Source organism: Poromitra crassiceps (genome assembly GCF_964638095.1).
Source record: "Poromitra crassiceps genome assembly, chromosome: 10".
NCBI lineage: Eukaryota > Metazoa > Chordata > Actinopteri > Beryciformes > Melamphaidae > Poromitra > Poromitra crassiceps.
Window position 1 is genome coordinate 45,141,552 of NC_139631.1, and position 23,206 is coordinate 45,164,757.

At 45.1% G+C, this 23,206-nt stretch overlaps 1 protein-coding gene across 1 annotated transcript in view; it reads right to left on the reverse strand.

The window, feature by feature from the left end:
- Positions 1-214: 214 nt before the first annotated feature.
- cep120 (centrosomal protein 120) overlaps positions 215-23,206 on the reverse strand; it is a 74,703-nt gene continuing 51,711 nt past the window's right edge. Inside the window, exons 19-20 of the mRNA XM_083645457.1 lie at positions 3,783-3,928; positions 215-520 (exon numbers count right to left, since the gene is read on the reverse strand). Coding sequence (XP_083501583.1) covers positions 304-520; positions 3,783-3,928 — 363 coding nt within the window. The 3' untranslated portion in view covers positions 215-303. The remainder of the gene's footprint in view (positions 521-3,782; positions 3,929-23,206) is intronic.

Here is a 23,206-nt window from a genome sequence, read left to right on the forward strand (position 1 = left end):
CACAGAAGGAGTTTTCCGTCAAGGCAAGTACTCCCGCCCACTGAAATGGCTGGAAGTCCAGACTGATACGTAGTCAAACAGGATGTGAGGTCACAGGTGGTAATGTGGCATGCTATGTCGGCTTCTGGGACATCGTGCCGTTGGACAGATATTTTACTGATATTTGAGCAGCGTTTCAGAACAACCAAAGACACTTTTCAACGGTGATGCAACAGCAGTTCAGTGTGACGTGTGTGTGTGTGTGTGTGGGTCAGAGATGTCCTCTGTCGCTCATGGCTTGCTGTATCTGTGTGTGTGTGTTGGTCAGAGATGTCCTCTGTCGCTCATGGCTTGCTGTATCTGTCTGTTGAGCTCTGAGATGATGCGGTCGTCGTGAGTGTAAACTCCGGTCCGCAGCAGCGCGTCCCTCTCCTCCAGCAGACGACTCAGATGCTCGTCAGCGCTCTCATTAAGGGCGGGGCCGGGGGCGGGGCCAGACAGGGAGGAGGCGGGGCCCAATCTGTCGTCCTGCTGCTTCAGCCTGTGGAAGTAAGAGAAGACATCACATAAGAGAAAGTCTATGAAAGCCAAAAGCCCACTCAACTTTAGACGTTGGCTTATACAGCAGTTTTTCCACAATTAAATCACACAACTTTTCAAACTTTTTCACGACTGTACCTTTGTAAAAAAAAATCTATGACTGATGGAATTCTTTAACGGACGGACAGACGTCTCATGCTAAACACAGACAGACACACATCACTTAAGGGCCATTTAGACCAAAGATTCGTGACCAGACGAGTTGAAACCTGCAGCTACTTGCAACGTGCCGATTCTGCAACATTCTGAAACCTACCAGTTCACACCAATGTAGTCTGGCAGTAGCCAGCCGTAGATAGACAGCTAGATCTGGGGCACTACTCTTGGAAAGTGGTTAAGGACCGCCCCCTAAGACCAAAACAAAATGCATGACAGGCATATGAATTGACCAACCACGGACCTCTTTATTTACGCGACGCAACTCGTGGGGCGGTACATTGTAAATGATGCACCGATGCACGCAGAGAGCCAGACTTACCTCACAGCCCACTGAGCCCAGCCAATCAGAGGGTTGTCCCCACTGAGCCCAGCCATTCAGACTTACCTCACAGCCCAGCCAATCAGAGGGTTGTCCCCACTGAGCCCAGCCAATCAGAGGGTTGTCGCAACCTTTCGTGCGGCAAAACCCGGAAATGCTGACTTGTGATTCAGACCCTACGCAAGACTAAAAGTGCTTGTCCACTTCTCTGGATTTTTAACTTTCACTTTTCCCTGCAACACTCTAAAACGCTTTAACTTTTCCCCGCAACGCTCTAAAACGCTCTAACTTTTCCCCGCAACGCTCTAAAACGCTTTAACTTTTCTCCGCAACGCTCTAAAACGCTTTAACTTTTCCCCGCAACGCTCTAAAACGCTTTAACTTTTCCCCGCAACGCTCTAAAACACTTTAACTTTTCCCCACAATGCTCTAAAACGCTCTAACTTTTCCCCGCAACGCTCTAAAACGCTTTAACTTTTCTCTGCAATGCTCTAAAACGCTTTAACTTTTCCCCGCAACGCTCTAAAACGCTTTAACTTTTCCCCGCAACGCTCTAAAACGCTTTAACTTTTCCCCGCAACGCTCTAAAACGCTTTAACTTTTCTCCGCAATGCTCTAAAACGCTTTAACTTTTCCCCGCAACGCTCTAAAACGCTTTAACTTTTCCCCGCAACGCTCTAAAACGCTTTAACTTTTCCCCGCAACGCTCTAAAACGCTTTAACTTTTCCCCGCAACGCTCTAAAACGCTTTAACTTTTCCCCACAATGCTCTAAAACGCTTTAACTTTTCCCCACAACGCTCTAAAACGCTTTAACTTTTCCCCGCAACGCTCTAAAACACTTTAACTTTTCCCCGCAACGCTCTAAAACGCTTTAACTTTTCCCCACAACGCTCTAAAACGCTTTAACTTTTCCCCGCAACGCTCTAAAACACTAACTTTTCCCCGCAACGCTCTAAAACGCTTTAACTTTTCCCCACAACGCTCTAAAACGCTTTAACTTTTCCCCGCAACGCTCTAAAACGCTTTAACTTTTCCCCGCAACGCTCTAAAACGCTTTAACTTTTCCCCGCAACGCTCTAAAACACTTTAACTTTTGCCCGCAACGCTCTAAAACACTTTAACCTTTCCCCACAACGCTCTAAAACGCTTGAACTTTTCCCCACAACACTCTAAAACGCTTTAACTTTTCCCCGCAACGCTCTAAAACGCTCTAATTTTTCCCCGCAACGCTCTAAAACGTTTTAACTTTTCTCCGCAACGCTCTAAAACGCTTTAACTTTTCCCCGCAACGCTCTAAAACACTTTAACTTTTCCCCGCAGCGCTCTAAAACACTTTAAGTTTTCCCCGCAACGCTCTAAAACGCTTTAACTTTTCCCCGCAACGCTCTAAAACGCTCTAATTTTTCCCCGCAACGCTCTAAAACGTTTTAACTTTTCCCCGCAACGCTCTAAAACGCTTTAACTTTTCTCCGCAACGCTCTAAAACGCTTTAACTTTTCCCCGCAACGCTCTAAAACACTTTAACTTTTCCCCACAGCGCTCTAAAACACTTTAAGTTTTCCCCGCAGCGCTCTAAAACGCTTTAACTTTTCCCCGCAACGCTCTAAAACACTTTAACTTTTCCCCGCAACGCTCTAAAACACTTTAACTTTTCCCCACAACGCTCTAAAACACGGTAACTTTTCCCCAAAACGCTCTAAAACGCTTTAACTTTTCCCCGCAACGCTCTAAAACGCTCTAATTTTTCCCCGCAACACTCTAAAACGCTTTAACTTTTCCCCGCAACGCTCTAAAACGCTCTAATTTTTCCCCGCAACGCTCTAAAACGTTTTAACTTTTCTCCGCAACGCTCTAAAACGCTTTAACTTTTCCCCGCAACGCTCTAAAACGCTTTAACTTTTCCCCGCAACGCTCTAAAACACTTTAACTTTTCCCCGCAACGCTCTAAAACACTTTAACTTTTCCCCACAACGCTCTAAAACACGGTAACTTTTCCCCAAAACGCTCTAAAACGCTTTAACTTTTCCCCGCAACGCTCTAAAACGCTTTAACTTTTCCCCGCAACGCTCTAAAACGCTTTAACTTTTCCCCACAACACTCTAAAACGCTTTAACTTTTCCCCGCAACGCTCTAAAACGCTTTAACTTTTCCCCACAACGCTCTAAAACGCTTTAACTTTTCCCCACAACGCTCTAAAACACTAACTTTTCCCCGCAACACTCTAAAACACTTTAACTTTTTCCCGCACCGCTCTAAAACACTTTAACTTTTTCCCGCAAGGCTCTAAAACACTAACTTTTCCCCGCAACGCTCTAAAACACTTTAACTTTTCCCCGCAACGCTCTAAAACACTAACTTTTTCCCGCAAGGCTCTAAAACTCTTTAACTTTTCACCGCAATGCTCTAAAACACTTTAACTTTTTCCCGCAAGGCTCTAAAACTCTTTAACTTTTCACCGCAAGGCTCTAAAGCTCTTTAACTTTTCCTCGCAACGCTCTAAATTTTACCCACAACGCTCTAAAACGCTTGAACTTTTCCCTGCAACGTTCTAAAACGCTTTAACTTTTTCCTGCAACACTCTAAAACACTTTCGTTGTGAATCATTGGTGTAAACTGGGCTTTACAGAAGCGGCTGGATGCTTAAATTGCCATAGAAATAAACTCTAGTAAATGTGACAAAATTGTCATAGTAGCATCATCATCATCATAATCATCATCATCACCTGTTGAGTTCGTTCCTGATGGTGTCCAGTTCCTGTCTGTCCGTTCGGACCGCCTCCTTCTCCTCGGTTGCTAGGTAACGCAGCCTCATGGCCTCCAGCTCCGCCTGCTGCTTCTTCAGACGACTCATGGCGTTCTCCTGCTCCCGCTACACACACACACACACACACAAACATGTTGGTGGTGTGGACATTCCAATCACTTACATTCGTTCCCTCGTGCTGGGTTCGCATCACACAACTTTTCAGAATGTTGATTGATTGATTGAAATGTGTGATTTTCACAGGTCTTGATGTCCTGTAGTGTGAGATGGTCAACCAATCAAATCGGAGAGGGGGGGGGGGGCGAATACAGAAAGTCTGGCAAGAGTGAAAGTTTTGCATTTTGTACAATTAATTACAGGTAATCGCACATAGGGATGTTATGTTTCCACTTATTAATCAAGTAAGTTTGGCGATATTGAAGTATTTATTATATTTTCAACCCGCTGAAAGTGAGCCCATCCGGTGGAATGCATGCAGACGCCAAGAAGCTATTATTGCTCAGCACACTGTGTGGACTTCCCGGTAATGGAAGCGCTCTAAAAAGAAAGAAAGAAAAAAGCGGTGAGAAATTTGTCATGAAACGTTTCACATTTTCATAAAAACACCCTGAGAGCCGACTCACAGAGACCAACACTAACAAGGGAAGAGTAGAAAGAAAACAAACAAAGAATAATAATAAAGCTGTCATAAAGTCATAAAGTCGTATTTCTCTGACTTGCCCAAATTATCCTCCATGCTAAAATCCACTCTTTCTATTGGCTGACAGCGGGGTGACACTAAATCACTGGAACGGGCCAGACAGGGAAAAAACCTGCTTACTTTTCCATCTGGCTATTTAGTTTCTACGTTGATAACAAATAAGGGTGCTTTGTCACTGGGAACGATTGCTTTCGTTGTGTGCCCGAGTACGATCACCTGGCCCCCCATCATTCGCTGTTCCGCACTCGGGCAACGTTCACACTCATCAGACCAACCGCACCTGGGGTCAGTTTGGGGACAAGCGTCCCGGGTCCCCGGTGAGAAAGCACCCTTAAGCTTAATTTATACTTATTAGAGAGTGTCGCACAGCACATGGTCGCAGACGAAAAAGAAAGTGTTGCATTTATATACTTCAGTGAATGTTCGCCTCGGGTCAACGGTCACGTGACACTCGAACGCTATCAGTGCAGACAGACAGCCAAGAGAGAAGAGAGGGAACGCACAGTGAAACCACCTCGGAGGCAAGATGTAACGTACTTGGCTGCAGCCGCATATAAACGACACACAACCACACAACTCACCTCCTCTCTCTCTGGGAAATTGGTCACGGTGTTCTTTGTGATTTTCACGAAGTCATACATCAAGGACAGGCTGATCAAAATAGCGGGGACACGTTCATTAATTTCATTTCAGCGAAAACCAAAACAAGGAAGTCATGCGCGCGTGCCGTCTATATAGCCAATCACACTGCGCGACACTATGTGACGTAGTCAGCGACACTAGACATTTCACCAGGTAGCAGACACTGCTCGCCGACACTTGAGTGTCGACTCAAGTCCTCATTTCTGTCGGCGACGGTTTCAAAAGTGTCGCCAGACCAAAGCATAAATTAGGCTTTAGTTTCTTCCCAGTGTGAATGTGTCTGTCCAACTGTATGGAGGTGACGTATGCTCCAGAGGTATGACCAAGTCAACTTCACTCCAGTCCCAAGTCAGTCTCAAGGCTTGACGCACAAGTCTCAAGTCTAACTGTAGAAGTATCGATTTAATATCTTAAATGTCTGGACTTTTCAATGCAATATGGCTTTAACAGGATAAAAACTTGGTAACAGCATCATGAGTTTGATTTCTATATTCAGTCAATAAATCCAATCGTTCCAGACAAATTCAGAAAGCAGATTTTAAATTCAGTCGTCTGCTGGAACAAATCTGATCACTTTCAATCCAAGTCATTTTCCACAAACACAAGATCTCAAGTCAAGACTTTAGAGACTTTTTCAATTCATCAAAGTACAAGTCAGAGTCAAGTCACCAGAACCCAAGTCCCAAGCAATTCACATTTTGTGACTCGAATGAATCCAAGTCATGTGACTCAAGTCACCACCTGTGGAGTCCACCCCGTCCACTTTCCCTGTATAAATAAAGCTTTCAAAAGATGACGGGTCAGCGGCCAGACTGCAGGCAGGGGGACATGGTGGGTTTGGGAACTTGCCTGCGTCCGTCTGGCTTCTCCTCTGATACAGAGCAGAGCTACTGGCCCTTTGAGTCCAGATGGCTAAACTAACATTTTCACATTGCTACTCATCTACTCTCTCTCTCTCTCTCACACACACACACACACACACACACATAAACACACACACACAAAACACACACACATACACACACACACACGGAAAGCTTTCATTTTCACACGCTTGTGCACCTCAACTTCCCACAAAAAAATGCACACTCACAGACACACATCAAAACACACAATCTCTCGTTAACATATTACTCAATCAACGCGCACGCACACACACACACACACACACACAGCGGTGTGTTGACACAGGCCCAGCTCTCTGTGGACCATTAGTGGTCAGTATTACAGGCCATTTTAAGGCTAATTACTAGAAAATCAAACGCGCTAAACATTTTCTCTAGTGCTGCTGCCAAGGACAATCTGAGGCCAAAGCCTGAAACAATTAGTGAACAAGGTAATACTGAGAGAGAGAAGTTTCTCCAAGGAAAAAACTTTAGCTCGTAAAACTACATGTGATGAGGTAGCAAGACAGTGGTTAGCTGAACAGACGCTATGGGAGCTAACCTGCTGACATCATCTAAACACTGAACCAATCAGATGGATCAGCGATGACATCATCTAAACACTAGACCAATCAGATGGCTCAGTGATGACATGATCCGATCACTCGGTAGTGCACCTCCGCCAGCCTTTCTACAAAGTTTTGCGCTGTTACGTGAATCCAATTGGAAGTTAGGCGTCTCTTTGGAATTGGCCACGCCCACTACCACACCCCCTTTTGGCTAGTGGGTGTTATGTGAATCTGTTTGGAAGTTATTTGCCTTTTTACGCTTGACCACACCCACTTTTTACAAGTGGGTGTGGAAAGTTCTACGTTGGCCCTTGACCTGCTATTCTACCAAGGTTTGTGCAAATCCCTTCATACCTTTGTGAGATATCCTGCAGACAAAGATAGACACAAGCAGAGAGACACAAGCAGAGACACAGACGGGGGCGAAAACACAACCTCCTGGCAAACTCCGTTGTCCAATTCTGTTCAGAATCCCCGGGGGGAAATGATGTCATGCTACAGTTGAGTTATGTCATGCTACAGTTGAGACAGACAATCAGCTGTTCCCATCCTCTGATCATCCAATATGGCCGCCAGAGGGGGGTTACATCAGCAGAAAGTCCTCTATAGGCCATGGGATGTTACTGGTGAGTCTCCACATGACAGAGGTATCCTGAAGGCAGATAATCAAACTGGGCACCAGAGAGCTGAAATCACATCACGAGGAACCGATCATCTCTTAGGTTTTAAAGTACATCATCTCCACAAATACACCGTGGGACCGCACGGAATCTGTCCTCGTTTCCAAACGGCGAGAAAACACATGAAGGAGAAAAAGCTGCGTCCCGTCTCAGAGTTCATTCCAAACAGAACTCACGTCACAGCAGAAACACCATGTGCTTCCTCTGTTGTTGTTTTACAAATTAACACCCAATATCTATTCTACCATGTTTTTCTGGAATTTTGGAGAAACTTTGATATGAGAGAATTCTGAATCATCTAAATAACCATAATATTCTGTATGCACATCAATACGGATTCCACAAGAACCAGCATTAGTAAATCTGGTTGACAAAATCTATTCTGTTTTTGTCTTAAATAAAAATGAATAAAGCTCTGGGCATCTTCTTAGATTGATCCAAAGCTGAAATATGCACTGTAGCTACGTTGCTCCAAGAAGAAGAAGAAGAAGAAGTGGTGAGCACCACCTCTTGGAGGGAGGCTGCAGTGAAGATTTCAGCTAAAAACAGGGTGTAAATGATATCTTTTCAATTCAACTTGGCATCTCAGGGAGACTTTGATTATGCCAGGTGAGCAGTATGGGCGCACTTTTTATTTATTTATTTTCACATTTTTGCTCATGGCCCCTTTCACACTCAGCCTGCCGCAGCTGGAGTGCAGTTATCCTATCTCGGTATGTGATGTGTCCAGAGCGCTTTACCCAGTACACTGACTGTATGCGAGTACCTTATAGGACCCCACTTCAAACAAACTGAACTATCCCTTTAACTCATTGAGTGCCAGCCACTTTTGGAGAACGGACGCTCCCAGTGCCAGAGTTTCAGAGCGTTTTCAGTGATTTCTCGAGGCCCACAGAATATTGTGTGATATTACTATGTAAACACCGAACACGCACAAAGAACGAGGAGACTCTATTGTATCATCAGCAAAAAAAAGTTTATTGATACCATTTTCCATTTCAAATTAGAAGCTGAGATATTCCGCCTTTTGTGAAATGAAGCATTTCAAGCACATTCACTGAGTCTGAAGCTAATATTTTCTGATGTAGTGACGTGGTGTAGTTGTGTGGTGCCCTGCGTGCCCCACCCCCCTCCCCCCCCCCTCAGCTGCAAACTCCTCCCCACACTACACAGCCTCACGCACCCAGCGTCTATTTTCGGAGTGCTCCGTTTTTGTGCGCCAGCTCCCAGCGCGACACGGAAAAGCCAAACCGGACTGCTGAGAATGGTTTGGCCCTTCGGCGTCGGGTGCTGCTTTTCTGGCGGCTAATCGTGTGGAGAAACTATACAGCAGAGACAGAGAGGCTCAGTTGTGGGCGCGGATTGACTGCTGTTCGCAGCCAACGTCAGCTCCAGCCAGAGCCAGATCTATATGGCTCTGGCTGCAGCATGAGCGGTTTCTCTTTCATCACGGGGCTTTTTCCTGCTGTTTTCCTGACCTTTCTCTAATCTGGAGAGCACTGTCGCACCTAATGAGTCCGTAAAATAGGTTATACACCTTCAATAGCTACAATATTTGTACAGGAGATGCCTGAGGCTTTGATCCACGTCCCACCGTCAAAAAACGCATTTGACGCCGATCGACGTCATTGGCACTGAACGTTACTATTTACTTTGACGCCGATCGACGTCATTGGCACTCAATGAGTTAACATACACTGTAAAAAGAGATGGACGGAGTAGGGCTGCCACGATTATCGCATTACCGCAGTTATACAAAAAAGGCACGGCCACAGCAGGGTCAAGCTGATTATTGCATAATTGCTTTTTTCTTTTTTCCCCTTTTCTTTGCTTGAAAAAGTTGGATTGTCCATTGGATTGTGGACTCCTGTTTTAAAGGCTCCAGTTTGGCATTTTGGCTGCTGCCATCTTGGTTCATTTCTTGAAGAGAACTAATGAGTTTCATCTCACTATCAAATTAATATTTGTTTTTGATTAATCAACAATGAGAATAATTGTTGCAGACTCTTTGTACTTCACTTCACATGTCTTTTTTGTGTTTTTATTTTTATTTCAGTTAAAATGTTTTTTTACAACTAGTTTTCATTATTTTGTTAGTTTCTGTTAACGATAATAACTTTGCTGCCTCGTCCCTCCCGCACGATCCAACTCAGACATGTCAGACGATGGGTGAACCAGAGACGAGCTGTCAGCAGGAGCGGAGCAAGGTTCGAGACAGGCGGTCAGGGAGGTGGGGGAAGGCTTTCGAGACAGGCGTCTGGGGGTTCGAGACAGTCGGTGAGGGGGGTTGGAGACAGGCGGTCTGGGGGTTGGAGACAGTCGGTGAGGGGGGTTTGAGACAGTCGGTGAGGGAGGTTCGAGACAGTCGGTGAAGGGGGGTTCGAGACAGTCGGTGAGGGGGGTTCGAGACAGTCGGTGAAGGGGGGTTCGAGACAGTCGGTGAGGGGGGGTTGGAGACAGTCGGTGAGGGGGGTTTGAGACAGTTGGTGAGGGGGGATTGGAGACAGTCGGTGAGGGGGGGTTCCAGACAAGTGGGTCGTTTTTTTTGAGAAAGCCGGTCGGGGGGTTCGAGAGAAGTGGGTCGGGGGGTTCGAGACAAGTGGGTCGGGGGGTTCGAGACAGCCCAAGACCCAAGTAGCTTGTAGCTTCCGCAAAAGCTACAAGCTACTCGCCAGAGAAAATCCATGAGCAAAGCATGCAGTGGAGATTTCTGCTGTGGTTTGGATTAAACAGGAGGAGACATTGCATATGTCAACTTCAAGTGTGCCTGTGTAGCCAATAAAGCACTTCCAGTTCCATTATGACAGACAACAAGTGTTGTTGTCTCATCCTTGCTTTTTAGCATCCTTGCCTCTCTTGCAGCAAGACCCGGCACTACTCTGCCTCTGATTGGGTTGGGTTTAGCCGGTCGGGGGTTCGAGACAAGCCGTTCGGGGGGTTCGAGACAGTCAGTCAGGGGCGTTGAAGTCGGGGCCGCGTGACCAGGGAATGACTTCTACTCCCCCGGTTTCTCCCCTCCCCTCCAGTACTACACCCCACTTTAACAGGTCAACAGTCCAGAGCAGCTGGGACGGGCTGTCTATCTACATTTCACACACACACACACACACACACACACACGCCCCCCCACACACACACCCACACACACAGAGCTCAACTTTAGTTTTCTTGTGCAGGCCTGTCAGAGTGCGTCGGGGCCGCTCGCCACCTGCGGGAGTTGAGGAGTAGTTTTTTCACCTCGGCGGTACGAGACAACACAAAGGCAGAGAGGAGGACACCTGGGACCCACATTAAGAGATAAATGAGTACATTTCCCCAACAGCTGAAATCACAGAAAAACACAGAGAAAAACATGTTTTGTGTGAAAGGATCTGACAGATGGGGGCTGGGATAGCCAGACACCTGTGGGACTTCACGGGCAGTTTCCCAGCTCCTACATACTGTACTGTAGTGTACCGTACTGTACGGGGGTTTCACTTATTAAAGTGATTGAAAGCAGGGACGTCCGCAAAGGCTGCAGATACAGAAACCGATAACTTCTCTAACTCTTTGTGCCACTAATCCAAATCTTCTCATGGTTGTCTAAACAGACAAAACATCTACACTCAAAAAAAAACACTGAAAACAAAATGAAGGTAATTTACGCACTTCTTCTTTGATGTCTAAAGACACGAGGTCGACACGTCTGTGCTTTGTCTTTTTCAAGTCCAGATATATTGGCAGAGTGAATTCAAGTTGGTCTTTAACTCATTCCCCGCCATTGGCGTAATATCACGTCAGGCCGTGTTTTCACCGGCATGCGATAGATGGCGCTCTTGGCCACATTATGAAGTGCTACTTCACTCCTAAAGTTGCCCAACAACCAGCCCGCGAAGAAAAGCAACAATCTGCCTTCAGGAGGAAGCTCCATAAAACACATCCAGCCTGGTGCCTCAAAGCGCTGCAACAAGCTTTTCCCCCCCCGGGCTCAACGCGTTGTCACACGGACTCGTCACAGTCACTCAAAACTGAAGGATTTTTTTCACCAGACGCTGGTAAACGTACACAAATCACTTCTCCTGTGAAGTAGATGAGTAATCCGGTGTCTGAGCCCTCACATCAAGCACCAGGGAGCACCTGCCCCCCGGGCAAGATGAGTGTGTCCCACATGTCCGCTCTCTGAGTGAGGGGTGAATCTCTCTCACGCTCCGCTGGTAAGTGCATTTTACTCGACTTTCTGAGACAGACGGGCGTTTTCGGTGAAAACTACCTACATCTAAGTGTTGATAACTAAAGAACGGATGATTGAGATGATGAGAACAGATAATCCACAGACCTTGTTTTAAGAAGTTTCATGTAGGAACTATTTTCTTTCGACCGAACTACACCCACTAGCTAGCAGCAGCTACAGCAGCAGCTAGCTAGGGTGCAGTTCAGTCAAAAATAGTTCCTACATAAAACTGCCCACAACAAGTCTGTGGATTACCTTGGGTAAGCGGGTCATGATTTGTGAAAAGAGACATTGCTGTTGAGTTTTTCAATAGACCCTTCTCACGGGGGGCATTTTGTGTCGAAAAGACAGGGTAAACACAGGTGCAAGCAAAACTTCCATGATTGGAATTTGGAAACCCTCATTAGTGTTTTGCTGGCACCTGTGTTTATTCTGCCTTTTCGACACAAAATGGCCCCCGCGAGAAGGGTCAATTGTATTTTTTGGGCGCTTTGAGCACTACAAGCCGAGTGCCATCCAGTTCCATTGTATTGGAGAGAAGGCAGAAATCTCTACGGCTGATATCTCCCGAACCCGGACAACTAACACAAAACAATCTAAATGGATAAATAGCACTATAGGTCAGGGGGGAAATATGTATTTTGCATTTTAGGGTGAGCTGTCCCTTTAAGCCTGGAACCAAACCAACCAGCGACCTACTGAATCATGAGAGACCACCATAAAACATTTCACTTGGAGCAAAACAAAAAATAAAATGCAGGTTGGAGGGTTAGGGTTAGAGGGGGGAGCGAGTGAATTTTACTTTATTTTTTATTTTTGGTCACGATTCAGTAGGTCGCTGGTTCCCGGGCTGGAGACGTCGCGTGACTGTTGAGCTCTACACCAGAATGATAGTAGGTTGAGCCAGACTCTCTCCAGTGAGTTAGGGTTTAGCACAGCGCTAATGTGGAGATATCTCCAGTGTGTTAGGGTTTAGCACAGCGCTAATGTGGAGATAGGTCTGCAAAGCCATACGACTCCTGATGTCATGACTTTTGCATCATTTTAAGGGGTGAGCACTACTAGTCTGGCTTTTCCACTGCAGTTGGACTGAAAAGCATCTAACGTAATGACTGTGTGAAACACATTCATCTTCTTAAAGTGAAGTCAGAGGCACAGTTCCCACTGTAGCCCTCAGGCCCAAACCCATTACTTTCCACCACGTTGCAGAAGCCAGAGAGCTTCCATGACCTGAACGTGATCCGGCGTTCTGGCTTGTTCATGACCTTTTGACAGTCTGGCTTTCACTCCGGTTGGGCTGAAAACCAACGAACGGAATGATCGTGTGAAACAATTTGGGAAATACATTAGATTGTAAAATTCCTTGAAATTCCCCAACTTCCCAAAGGAATTGATCACTTTCCTTGACTTCCCCTCTCAAAATTCAATGATAATGTAGGAAGTCCACAGCTAAACTATCGTCTCAAACCAACATCACTGAAACTGATGGAGGCTGACATTTTTGGTGTGGCCTCAGTGGGAATTGAACCTCTGATGGCTCATTTATACTACGTAAATAGATGCATCCGTTTCAAACGTTATTATCGTCACTGCCCACATACTTCCATGCATCTTTCACGTTGGTATCATGTTAAGCAATACATCCATCAGTGGGCAGTAGAGAGTCAAATGTATGAGTGTGTGTGTGGTTTTGCTCCGTTTCATTCGTATCCGTAAGCTTTCAGATGACGGACAGAAAAAGCACGAAATGAACGCAGAGTACGGAGAGAAGGCTCTGTCCGTCTCCGTCTCCGTCTTTAACGTAGAGTATAATTGGGCCTTTAGTCTTAAAGCAGCTACGAGCAACTTTTTCGATTGTTATTAAACAGTATAAATTTAATATCAATGCATCACATCTTACCTCTAATAGTCGACGAGACCAACGCAGAGTAGTCTCGCTTGAACCCCGAGTGAATCGGCCAGTGTTAGTGTGTCTGTATCCAGGGCAGATCAGGAAGTGAAATGAAACGGTTTGCAGCAGCCACTTCGGCCATAACCACAAAATAACTTCCGGGTTACCCGGTCCGGTCGCTCTAGAGAGCCCCCTGTTGACGCAAGTTTAGACAGACTATAGACTTAATAATCACCTAAGGGAGCAATCTCAGATACACACAGCTTTGGTCTCGTCGACTATTAGAGGTAAGATGTGATGCATTGATATTAAATTTATACTGTTTAATAACAATCGAAAAAGTTGCTCGTAGCTGCTTTAATGCCTTGTTCGAATCATTAAAGAATAAGTTCACCCAAAAATGAGAATTCTGCCATTATCTTCTCACCTCCATGCTGATGGAAGGACGGGTGACGTTTTGTAGTCCACAAAACATTTGTGGAGTTTCACAGCAAAACACAGTTGCAGAATTCTCCTAAACAACTGAAGTGAATGGTGACCGTATGGTGAACGTAAAAAAAAAAGATGTCATGGTTTTGTATTCAACACAAGAGGCTCGTTTGATATATAGGGCGGCTGTAGCTCAGGAGGTATAGTGGGTCGTCCACTAATTGCTTTCGATAAAAGAGGTCGGTGGTTCGATTCCTGGCTCCTCCAGTCTGCATGTCGACGTGTCCTTGGGCAAGATACTGAACCCCAAATTGCTCCCGTTGGTGTGTGAATGGGTGAATGTACCTACTGACTGTAAAGTGCTTTGGATAAAAGCGCTATATAAATGCAGGCCATTTACCATTTGAGTTGACTGCCGCCTCGCCTGGAAAGCAGGCGAGTGCAGTCAGGTGAGGCATCAACAATCCGAACACCCCCGACTGCACACTCACTGCTGCTTTTCTTCTTCTACAGTTTTGTTTAACAGCGGTTTGTAAACAAATTAAAATAGCGCCACCCACATTCACTGCTCAAATGACCCAGCCCTTCAGATTACGTATTTTTATATTAATGTAGCATTACAGGTGGTATTCATGTAAAATATGGAGTGGCAGCTTGGAATTTATAAAATTGAAGTTTCTACACTTCACTGTGGGTTTGTGATGCACCTGTGTTGAACCAATGGGCGCTCAGCTTGATGCGTTTCTCGTCATCCTCTGAGCTGCGCAGTTGGTGGGGAGCCTCGCTCCAAATCTGTGCCCGCCCCGCTCTCACGAGAGTCCCGTGGCTCACGCAGTCGGAGCAAGTCGGACAACTTTTCTAACCATCATGCAACGGGCCAAGCAAGTCGCTGGTCGAACCTGCGCAGAACTTGCTCATCTCAAACGAGCCTATTCTTTCAAATTCTTTCTGGGCCAGTCAAAAAACCCTGGTCCAGAATCTGGTCAGTGAGGGGCAGGACCAGAAAGCATGAGACAGAGTGCTCTCCGACACATGACACACAGTGGTGAGACAGATGGATAAATCCTATGCAACTTAAAGTTAGAATAGTGAAGACGGTGAGTGACCTTAAATTGGATCAGTTGGTGTCTACTATTAACTGAGCAGAGTTGTATCACAGACAGACTCCTATGCCATATAATGTCAGATAACTCAATGGCAAGTTCCCCACAGTTTGTACTGCACACAGATTGAAAATAGAGCCATGTACGTTCTAGTTTCAATATAGACAAAATGGCAAATGGCCCAAACTCCCCAAAAGTTGGCCTATCGCTTTAAGCTCTCTGTACTAATATTTCTGCTTTGAAAAGACCAACTTAAGCTCCCTGTCCCAATATTTTGGCTTTGTAGCGGACTAGGTCTGACTGGCCGGCCCAGTACCTCCTATTGTCTGCAAATTAATTCTGGCTCTGCGTGTGCGGCTGCCCGTGTGTGTGTGCGTGTGTGTATGCGCGTGTGTGTGTGTGTGTGCGCGTGTGCGTGCGTGTGTGTGTGTGTGTGTGAGCCTCCTGGGTTGAAAAGCACATTATTTCTCGCACAAGAATTTTTATGATGCAGCTTGAGCTAAACAGCCGCCATGCGAGGCGCTGAGAGGAGAGAATAAATAGGCCAAGCGAGGCCGCAAAAAACCAAACAAACGCCGGCTTGAAGAAAGCGCCCGCGCCTAGACGGATGGTCGTGTAAACACTCGCCTGATATTTCATAAAAAGCGAGAGTGTGACATCTGAATAGTTAGCGCCCCGGCTAGCTTATTGCTCAACGCAAATCCCAGGGAAGATTAATAGGCGGGGGGTGACACTCCGCGCCGAACCCCCTTACCGCTGCATAAATCACACTGTGTTTTCTTTACAATGATCTGGCACTTAGAGAGGAGAGGAACGAGGGAGGGGAGGGGGGAGGGGGAGAGAGGGGAGGAACCAGGGAGGGGAGGGGAGGGGGGAGAGAGGAGAGGGACAAGGGAGGGGAGGGGAGGGGAGGGGGGGAGAGAGGAGAGGAACGAAGGAGGGGAGGGGAGGGGAGGGGGGAGAGAGGAGAGGAACGAGGGAGGGGAGGGGAGGGGGGAGAGAGGAGAGGAACGAGGGAGGGGAGGGGAGGGGGGAGAGAGGAGAGGAACCAGGGAGGGGGCGAGAGAGAATAAAGTATGAGTAGGAAAATAACAATAAGCAAGTGTAACACTTGCTTTGACAGTCCCTTACCAAGTATTTACATGGTAAATATATGGTAAATGATAGTATATTATTGGGTAATTACCACTGGTAAATACAGAGAAACTACAGCTGCTAAGTGGAATGACCGTCCCGAATGTATAGAGTGTACAAGAGTGTACACAGAACAAACTTGAAACTAGACACTTTTTACTTTTTTATTACCTCATACTTTTATACACTGAACACTTTTATCCATATTACCTCGTTACTTTTTAAATACCTTATCTTTATTACCTTGACATATTGTATTGTCTTGTCTAACGCACCTAGGGGATTGCTTCAATTTCGTTGTTCTGAAACTTGTTTTTTGTGACAAATGACAGTGACAAATAAAGCTCATTCATTCATTCAAATACCCAGAAAAACCTCCATTATTAGCCATCAACTCAACTCAGTTTGTGTTTATTGCATGAGAAGGGAATAACCACCAATTACACTGGTAAGAGGCAGAGCTTGGTAATATCATGCCTACTTATTTACCAGTGGTAATTACCCAAGAATATACTATAAATTGCTATATATATATTGGGTAAATATGAACTATACTAATAGTGGTAATTAGGGGACTGTAAAGGAACTTAAAAAGACTTAAAAAGAAATTTACTTAAAAAGAAAATGACAGATTGTGAAAGAGAGATGTGGAGGAGGAGAGGGAGGGAAGAATGAGGGAGTGTGCGCTGATTTACATGTGTCCTATCAGCGTCATTAGGGCACATTGTTGACATGCATTGCAGCTAGGGGTGTCAAAAATAATCGATTATAAGATGCATCGCGATGCGGACGTGCACGATTCTGCATCGATTCACAAATGTCAAAAAACTAAAAGAAAAAAAACATTTTTTTAAAATAATCAAATAAAATATAATGGAAGTACATGCAGCTGTTTATTTTAATTATGGATCATAATACAATGCAATTCCAAATGCACTTTTATTTTAAAAGTAGCCACACAGTGAGAAAAAAGAAAGTGAGAAAAAATAAATAATGTAAAAAAGTGATGCATCGATTTAAGATGCATCGAGATGCATCGATAATCGTAATCGAATCGAATCGTAGCCCTCTGAATCGTAATCGAATCGAATCGTGAGGCCAGTGAAGATTCACAGCCCTAATTGCAGCTGTCAATCACAGCCCAGGCAGGGAGTAGCGGTAATAGGAAGCTAGCCATCGTTAGCGTTATCTCGATTGTAATGTTACCGTTTCCAAAAGTCAGAGGAGGTGGCGGAGAACCTGCAGAGGCAAGTAAGTTACACCACACTGACAGTGTTGACTGTTACCTTACCTTAAGTTACAGCACACAGTGTTGACTCTTACCTTACCTTAACTGAAGTAACTTTGGTTATACACTGTTAGTTCGGTTACTCTTTCTTTAGTTCTCGGTGTGTAGATTTACTACGAAAATGATTGTTTCATGTAACTTTGGATTATTAATTCATCGCGTGGTGAGTACACGAGTCACAACATATCCATGTGAGTGTTTCTGGTGCTGTTGGAATGTGTCTTTTGGGCGAGTGAACCGGAGTAGGCAAAAGTACCATATACTGCCATTGTAGCGCTAAGCTAAGTACCGTAAATTCCGGACTATAAGCCGCGGCTTTTTTCCCGTTTTTTGGCCCCTGCGGCTTATATAACGGTGCGTCTTATCTATGGATTTTTTCAGAAAAAAAATTTCAAATACAAATAAAATCTCTCTTTTTTAGCACTCTTTCTACCTATAAATCCACTTCTGTTTTAATTTCCTCTGTTGCCCTCTTTTCACCACACCGCGGACACTGTGTGCACTGTCGAAATAAACAAAGGTGTTGTGTTATGTTGTTTTGTTGAAATGTTACGGTAATACGGTAAATGGGAGCTTCCTCAAACAGCCAACAATCCCCTCTGTGCGTGAACCCTTACATATGGTAATTACGGTAAGCAAAGTTCATCAGCCCGGAATCACAACAAGACGAGCAGTCTCTCTCTCACTTACCATGGGGAAGGTACGCAGAAAGTCACACGACGCAGCTTTCAAGCTGAAAGCAGTCGAACTCGCACTAAAAGAAACAAACAGAGCAGCAGCGCGTACCCTGGGCATCGATGAGTCAATGGTGAGACGTTGGAAGCAGCAGCAGGAGGAACTGTCTCAGTGTAATAAGACAAAAAAGTCCTTCAGAGGCCACAAAAGCAGATGGCCGGAACTTGAAGATTCCCTTGAGGACTGGGTGTTGACCCAGAGAGGAGACGGCCGAGGCGTTTCCACGGTGCAGATCCGACTGAAGGCCAAAACAATCGCCACCGAGATGAAAATTGAACATTTCAGAGGTGGGCCATCTTGGTGCTACCGATTCATGAGACGAAAGGGACTGTCCGTCCGGGGGAGAACTACTGAACAACTCCCTCCCGACTACCAGGAGAAAATCACAAACTTCGGCGAATTCACACAAAGGAAGATCACGGAATATTATAGGAGTGTGAAAACATCCACAATCACCAACGGGTTCCAAAACGCTGGACTGCTGCGGGATGAAAAGGATGACGCCGCCACAGCTGGCGCTGAGGGCCGTCAGAGGCTTCAGAGGCTGTTCGATGCCGACAGTGATGAAGAGGAGTTCGTTGGTTTTGAGTGACAATGAAGGAGAGAGGAGAGTGGTTGACGAAGCCACCCTGAACCTGTTCGTTTCCGACACTGAAGATGAGGACTTTGGTGGTTTCAGTACGCAGGAAGAAGAGGAAGACGAGGATTAGTGACTTGACTTCTCTGGTTACAGGTTTGCTGCACATATACGGTAGCCTATTGTTGTGTGATTTTGTCTGGGGATTAGTGACCTGACTTTTGTTTTGTTTTGTTGAAATGTTAATAAATGGGAGCTTCCCCAAACAGCGATCTCTTTCCCAACATTCCTCTCTGTGCACGAACCCTTTCATATGGTAATTAAACATCAAAACACCCGCGGCTTATAGTCCGGTGCGGCTTATAGAAGAAAAAAATAGTCAATTTTGGTGCTGCGGCTTATAGACCGGTGCGTCTTATAGTCCGGAATTTACGGTAGAAGTGAGGGCTCTACTGCAGTTTGTACTGCAGTGCACACAGATTGAAAATAAAGCCATGTACATTCTAGTTTTCATATCGGCAATATGGCGGGTTTCCATCCGCATGTTTTTATGTGAAATGTAAATTTGGGCATAAAAAAACCTAAAAAAAATCCAAATATCGCAAACAAGTTTTTACACTTCTAGAATTTAAATCTTATTCACTTACTAACTGCTCAGTGGATTATAATGTTATGACGAGTTGAATGAAGAGTGGCACCTGGTAATCCAGAAATTGCATTCATGGTAGTCTCGGCTCCCAGACGTTTGGTGAGCTGCGCCACCAAACGTCTGGGAATTTCACTGTCAGAAACTGTCTGTTCGAGCCCGGCGAGAACCGCCGGCAGCAGACACGCCTACATTTATTATTAGAATTTTATTTGGTAGCGGCAATGGCATTTATCATAGTCCTAACACAGAGCATGAAGCTGATATGCTCCAAACAAAATTTATAGCTGTGGTTTATTTTACAATAATTTTTCCTATGCGGAAGTGGTCCGCTTGCTACTGTGAAGTGCTGTGAAGTCAGGAGGAGTCAGCAGGCTCTGTAACGTTAGCCTCGGGAGTCGGGCTTATCGCTGGGGGAAAGACCTCTAGCCGCCGGGGCCGGATGAAACACGTCCTATTAACAGGTTATGTTTGTTTCTAAGTGATTAATATGTTTCTCCGCAAATGCGACGATGTTTTGCGAGACACCGGTTCTGCATGAGAACTGCCCCCAGAAAGCAGGCCCGCCCACAACACTCATGATTGGTTCTCCGATGCAAGGCTTCCAACAGCGCCACCTAACGTTATGCAAAGATTTAAATAGTAATATTCTCAGTCTTACAGTAGTGAAACGGATTAAGACTGAGGGCTGAGTCTACATTCATGGTCTATGTAACTTTGTAGATCAGAAGAAAGGTTAAATTGCACGTATCTCAATGATTCCCCCGGGGATCATTAAAGTCTTTCTGATTCTGATTCTGATTCTGTATCGGGTCTAGCAGCTGATCAGCAGCTCAGACAGCCTCAAACACGGGGTGATTGACAGCTCTATATTTGCATAATAGCAGTGGATGGAAACGCGCATTATTTTGCATTTTCTTAAAATTTGGTTAAAATGTGCAATACATTTAGATGGAAACCCAATTACTGTTTACCTTACCTTAACTTGGACAAATTGAAAATATGGTTTAATTACAATCAATTATCATTAACACATTCACTGCCAGCCGTTTTTTCAATACTGTAGGTAGGTTCTGCCAAGGTTTTTTTTGAGGATTCTGGCTCATCTTTCAAGAGCCGAGGATTCTTTTCTGCTAAGATTTTGTGAACACAAATGATCTCAAAAGAACTAATAGAATGTGTGCTTTCTCTGTCTAAAAGAGTTAGTTTGTAGAGTTAGTAGTTATGTAGGCATTAGCAGTAGAATACAGCATGGTTTCAGCGTCTGAAAATTTATTCTGAGATAAATGGCTTTTTGTGAAATTCGATAGAACAGTCACTTTAACCATTTATTTTTGGCGTAAGACGTCAGACATCTAAACAATAGTTTTGAACAGTAATTTCCTCCATAGCAGCAGGAAACCCCCCTCTCCTTCAAACTCCTCCCTCCGTGGCTTTGCAGCGTTTGTCACAAGCGAGGCTCTGCCTGTCTGTGCTGCCTGGCTGCTGGCGGCTGCTCTTTGGGCGAGTCTGCATGAGTCGTTTCGGTTGTACAATGAAGCTGCGTGCGATTGTGGGCTTTCTGCGGTGTTTCAAAGTGTGTTGCACCATAATCTATAATGCAAATTTGCAATCCCCCACCGCCAGCTCCCAGCGCGATAATGCGCGAAAGCGAAAGCGTTTTCGCCAATCCATTTTACAGTATGATAATGGTTTCCTCGCGCGTTCCCCTGCAGTTTTGGCTCGGCTTTTTCTAGTCTGGAGAGCACTGTCGCCACTTAGTGGGTCGGTGGAATGGGTTGTACACGTTCGGTGGCTCCAATATTTTTATAGGAGACGTGGGGGGCGTTGATCCACGTCCCACCGTCAATTTTTTTTTTTTTTTTTTTTGACGACTCAACTCGTCATTGGCAGTCAACCGTTGGATTTTTTTTGACGACTCAACTCGTCATTGGCAGTGAACGTGTTAAATGTGAGCAAAACAAAATGTATGTTATTTACCAATCACAAAGTAATCACACAGGTGAAGATAGAAATAGATGGGGTTGTAATTGAAAGGGTGCATGAAAATAAGTTCCTGGGTTATAATGGATGATAAACTTAGTTGGAAACCACATATTATTAAACACGTACAGTCCAAAATGTCAAGAAGCATTGCAGTCATAAACAAAGCAAAACAGGTCGTGGATCATAAGTCACTCCACACTCTCTACTGTTCTTTAGTCTTGCCATACATACATTATTGTGCTGAGGTTTGGGGAAATAACTATAAAAATCCATTGCAGTCACTAATCACTCTCCAAAACAGAGCAATAAGGACCATACACAAGGTTGGCTATCTGGAACACACTAACACACTATTTTTACAGTCAAAATTATTAAAATTCACTGACATTGTATCATATCAAACAGCAATAATAATGTACAAGGCAAGAAACAATCAACTACCAGAAAACATACAGAATTTGTTTGGGGATCGTGTGGGGGGTTATAACTTAAGGGGACAATATAATTTCAAAACTCTCTGTATACGTACAACTATGAAAGGTTTTTGTGTTTCAACTTCTGGTGTGAAACTATGGAACCGTTTGAGTGAGGAACTGAAGCAATGTCCAAACAAAAACCGGTTTAAAATATTGTATAAAAATATGATTTTCACAAGGTACAGGGAGGCGAGGAATGCATTGGTCTTACACTGAGTTTCACATGGTGGTGGTGGTGTTAAGATTTTCAGTAATTACATGTTTTATGTATGTATGTCTGTATGTATGTATGTGCGTGTGTATGTCTGTCTGTCTGTATGTTTGTATGTATAATTAAATTTAAAAATTGATAACTATATAGTTACTGTATGTTATTGGATACTATGTATGGGATGATATATGCGTATAGTGTATGTATGACAACAATTATTGTCATATATATACATAATTGATATGTATTTCAATCATGAGAGGCCAGTTGGTAGGATTTAACGAACTTTATTTAGCAATCGGCATGCATGGCAAATACTTTGGCGCATGACTCCATTAGCCAGTGGCGCTGCTCTTGAGGCAAGAGGAGGGCATCTGCATAGGCTAGGAGATCCCCCCCCAGTGGGGGATCAGGAGTCACGACTCGTTGGTGGCGGACTGGGGAGGTGGGTGGGGCAAAACAACGCTTCGGAGGACGGCTCAGGGGAGATGGACTGCCGTGAAGCTGCTGCTGCTATGATCGGCCAGAGAGAGAGAGGTGACGTAGAACCCTTGCTATATATATGAGAATTAACTGACGTCATATCTGACGTCATTACAGACGTCATACTAAGACTTTGACTGACCACGTCATACTAGAACTTGACTGACGTCAGGGGGTGATCGGATTAGATTATGCACGAATGGCCTTCAGCTTGAAATATGGTCTAGAGACCTCACTTCAATCATGAGAGGCCAGTTGGTAGGATTTAACGAACTTTATTTAGCAATCGGCATGCATGGCAAATACTTTGGCGCATGACTCCATTAGCCAGTGGCGCTGCTCTTGAGGCAAGAGGAGGGCATCTGCATAGGCTAGGAGATCCCCCAAAAGGAAGATCTGATTACCGGAGGTTAATTGAGATCTACGGGCACCGGTAGTTGATTGAACTTTTCTGGCCTTCGACCTTTTAGCGACTTACAGCTATTTGCGGCTGGCGCTCCCAACTCGGTCGGGCCTTCGATCTTGGTACATTAGTAATTGATTGTACTTTTCTGGCCTTCGACCTTTTTAACGACTTATGGCTACTTGCGGCTGGCGCTTCCCAACTCGGTCGGGCCTTCGATCTTGATCCCCCTACTTGCGTTGCGGCTGGCGCTTCCCAGCTCGGTCGGGCCTTGCGCGCCGCACGACTTGGCCCTCTGACTGACCCTGACTCTCTCTCTCGACTCTCTCTCTCCCC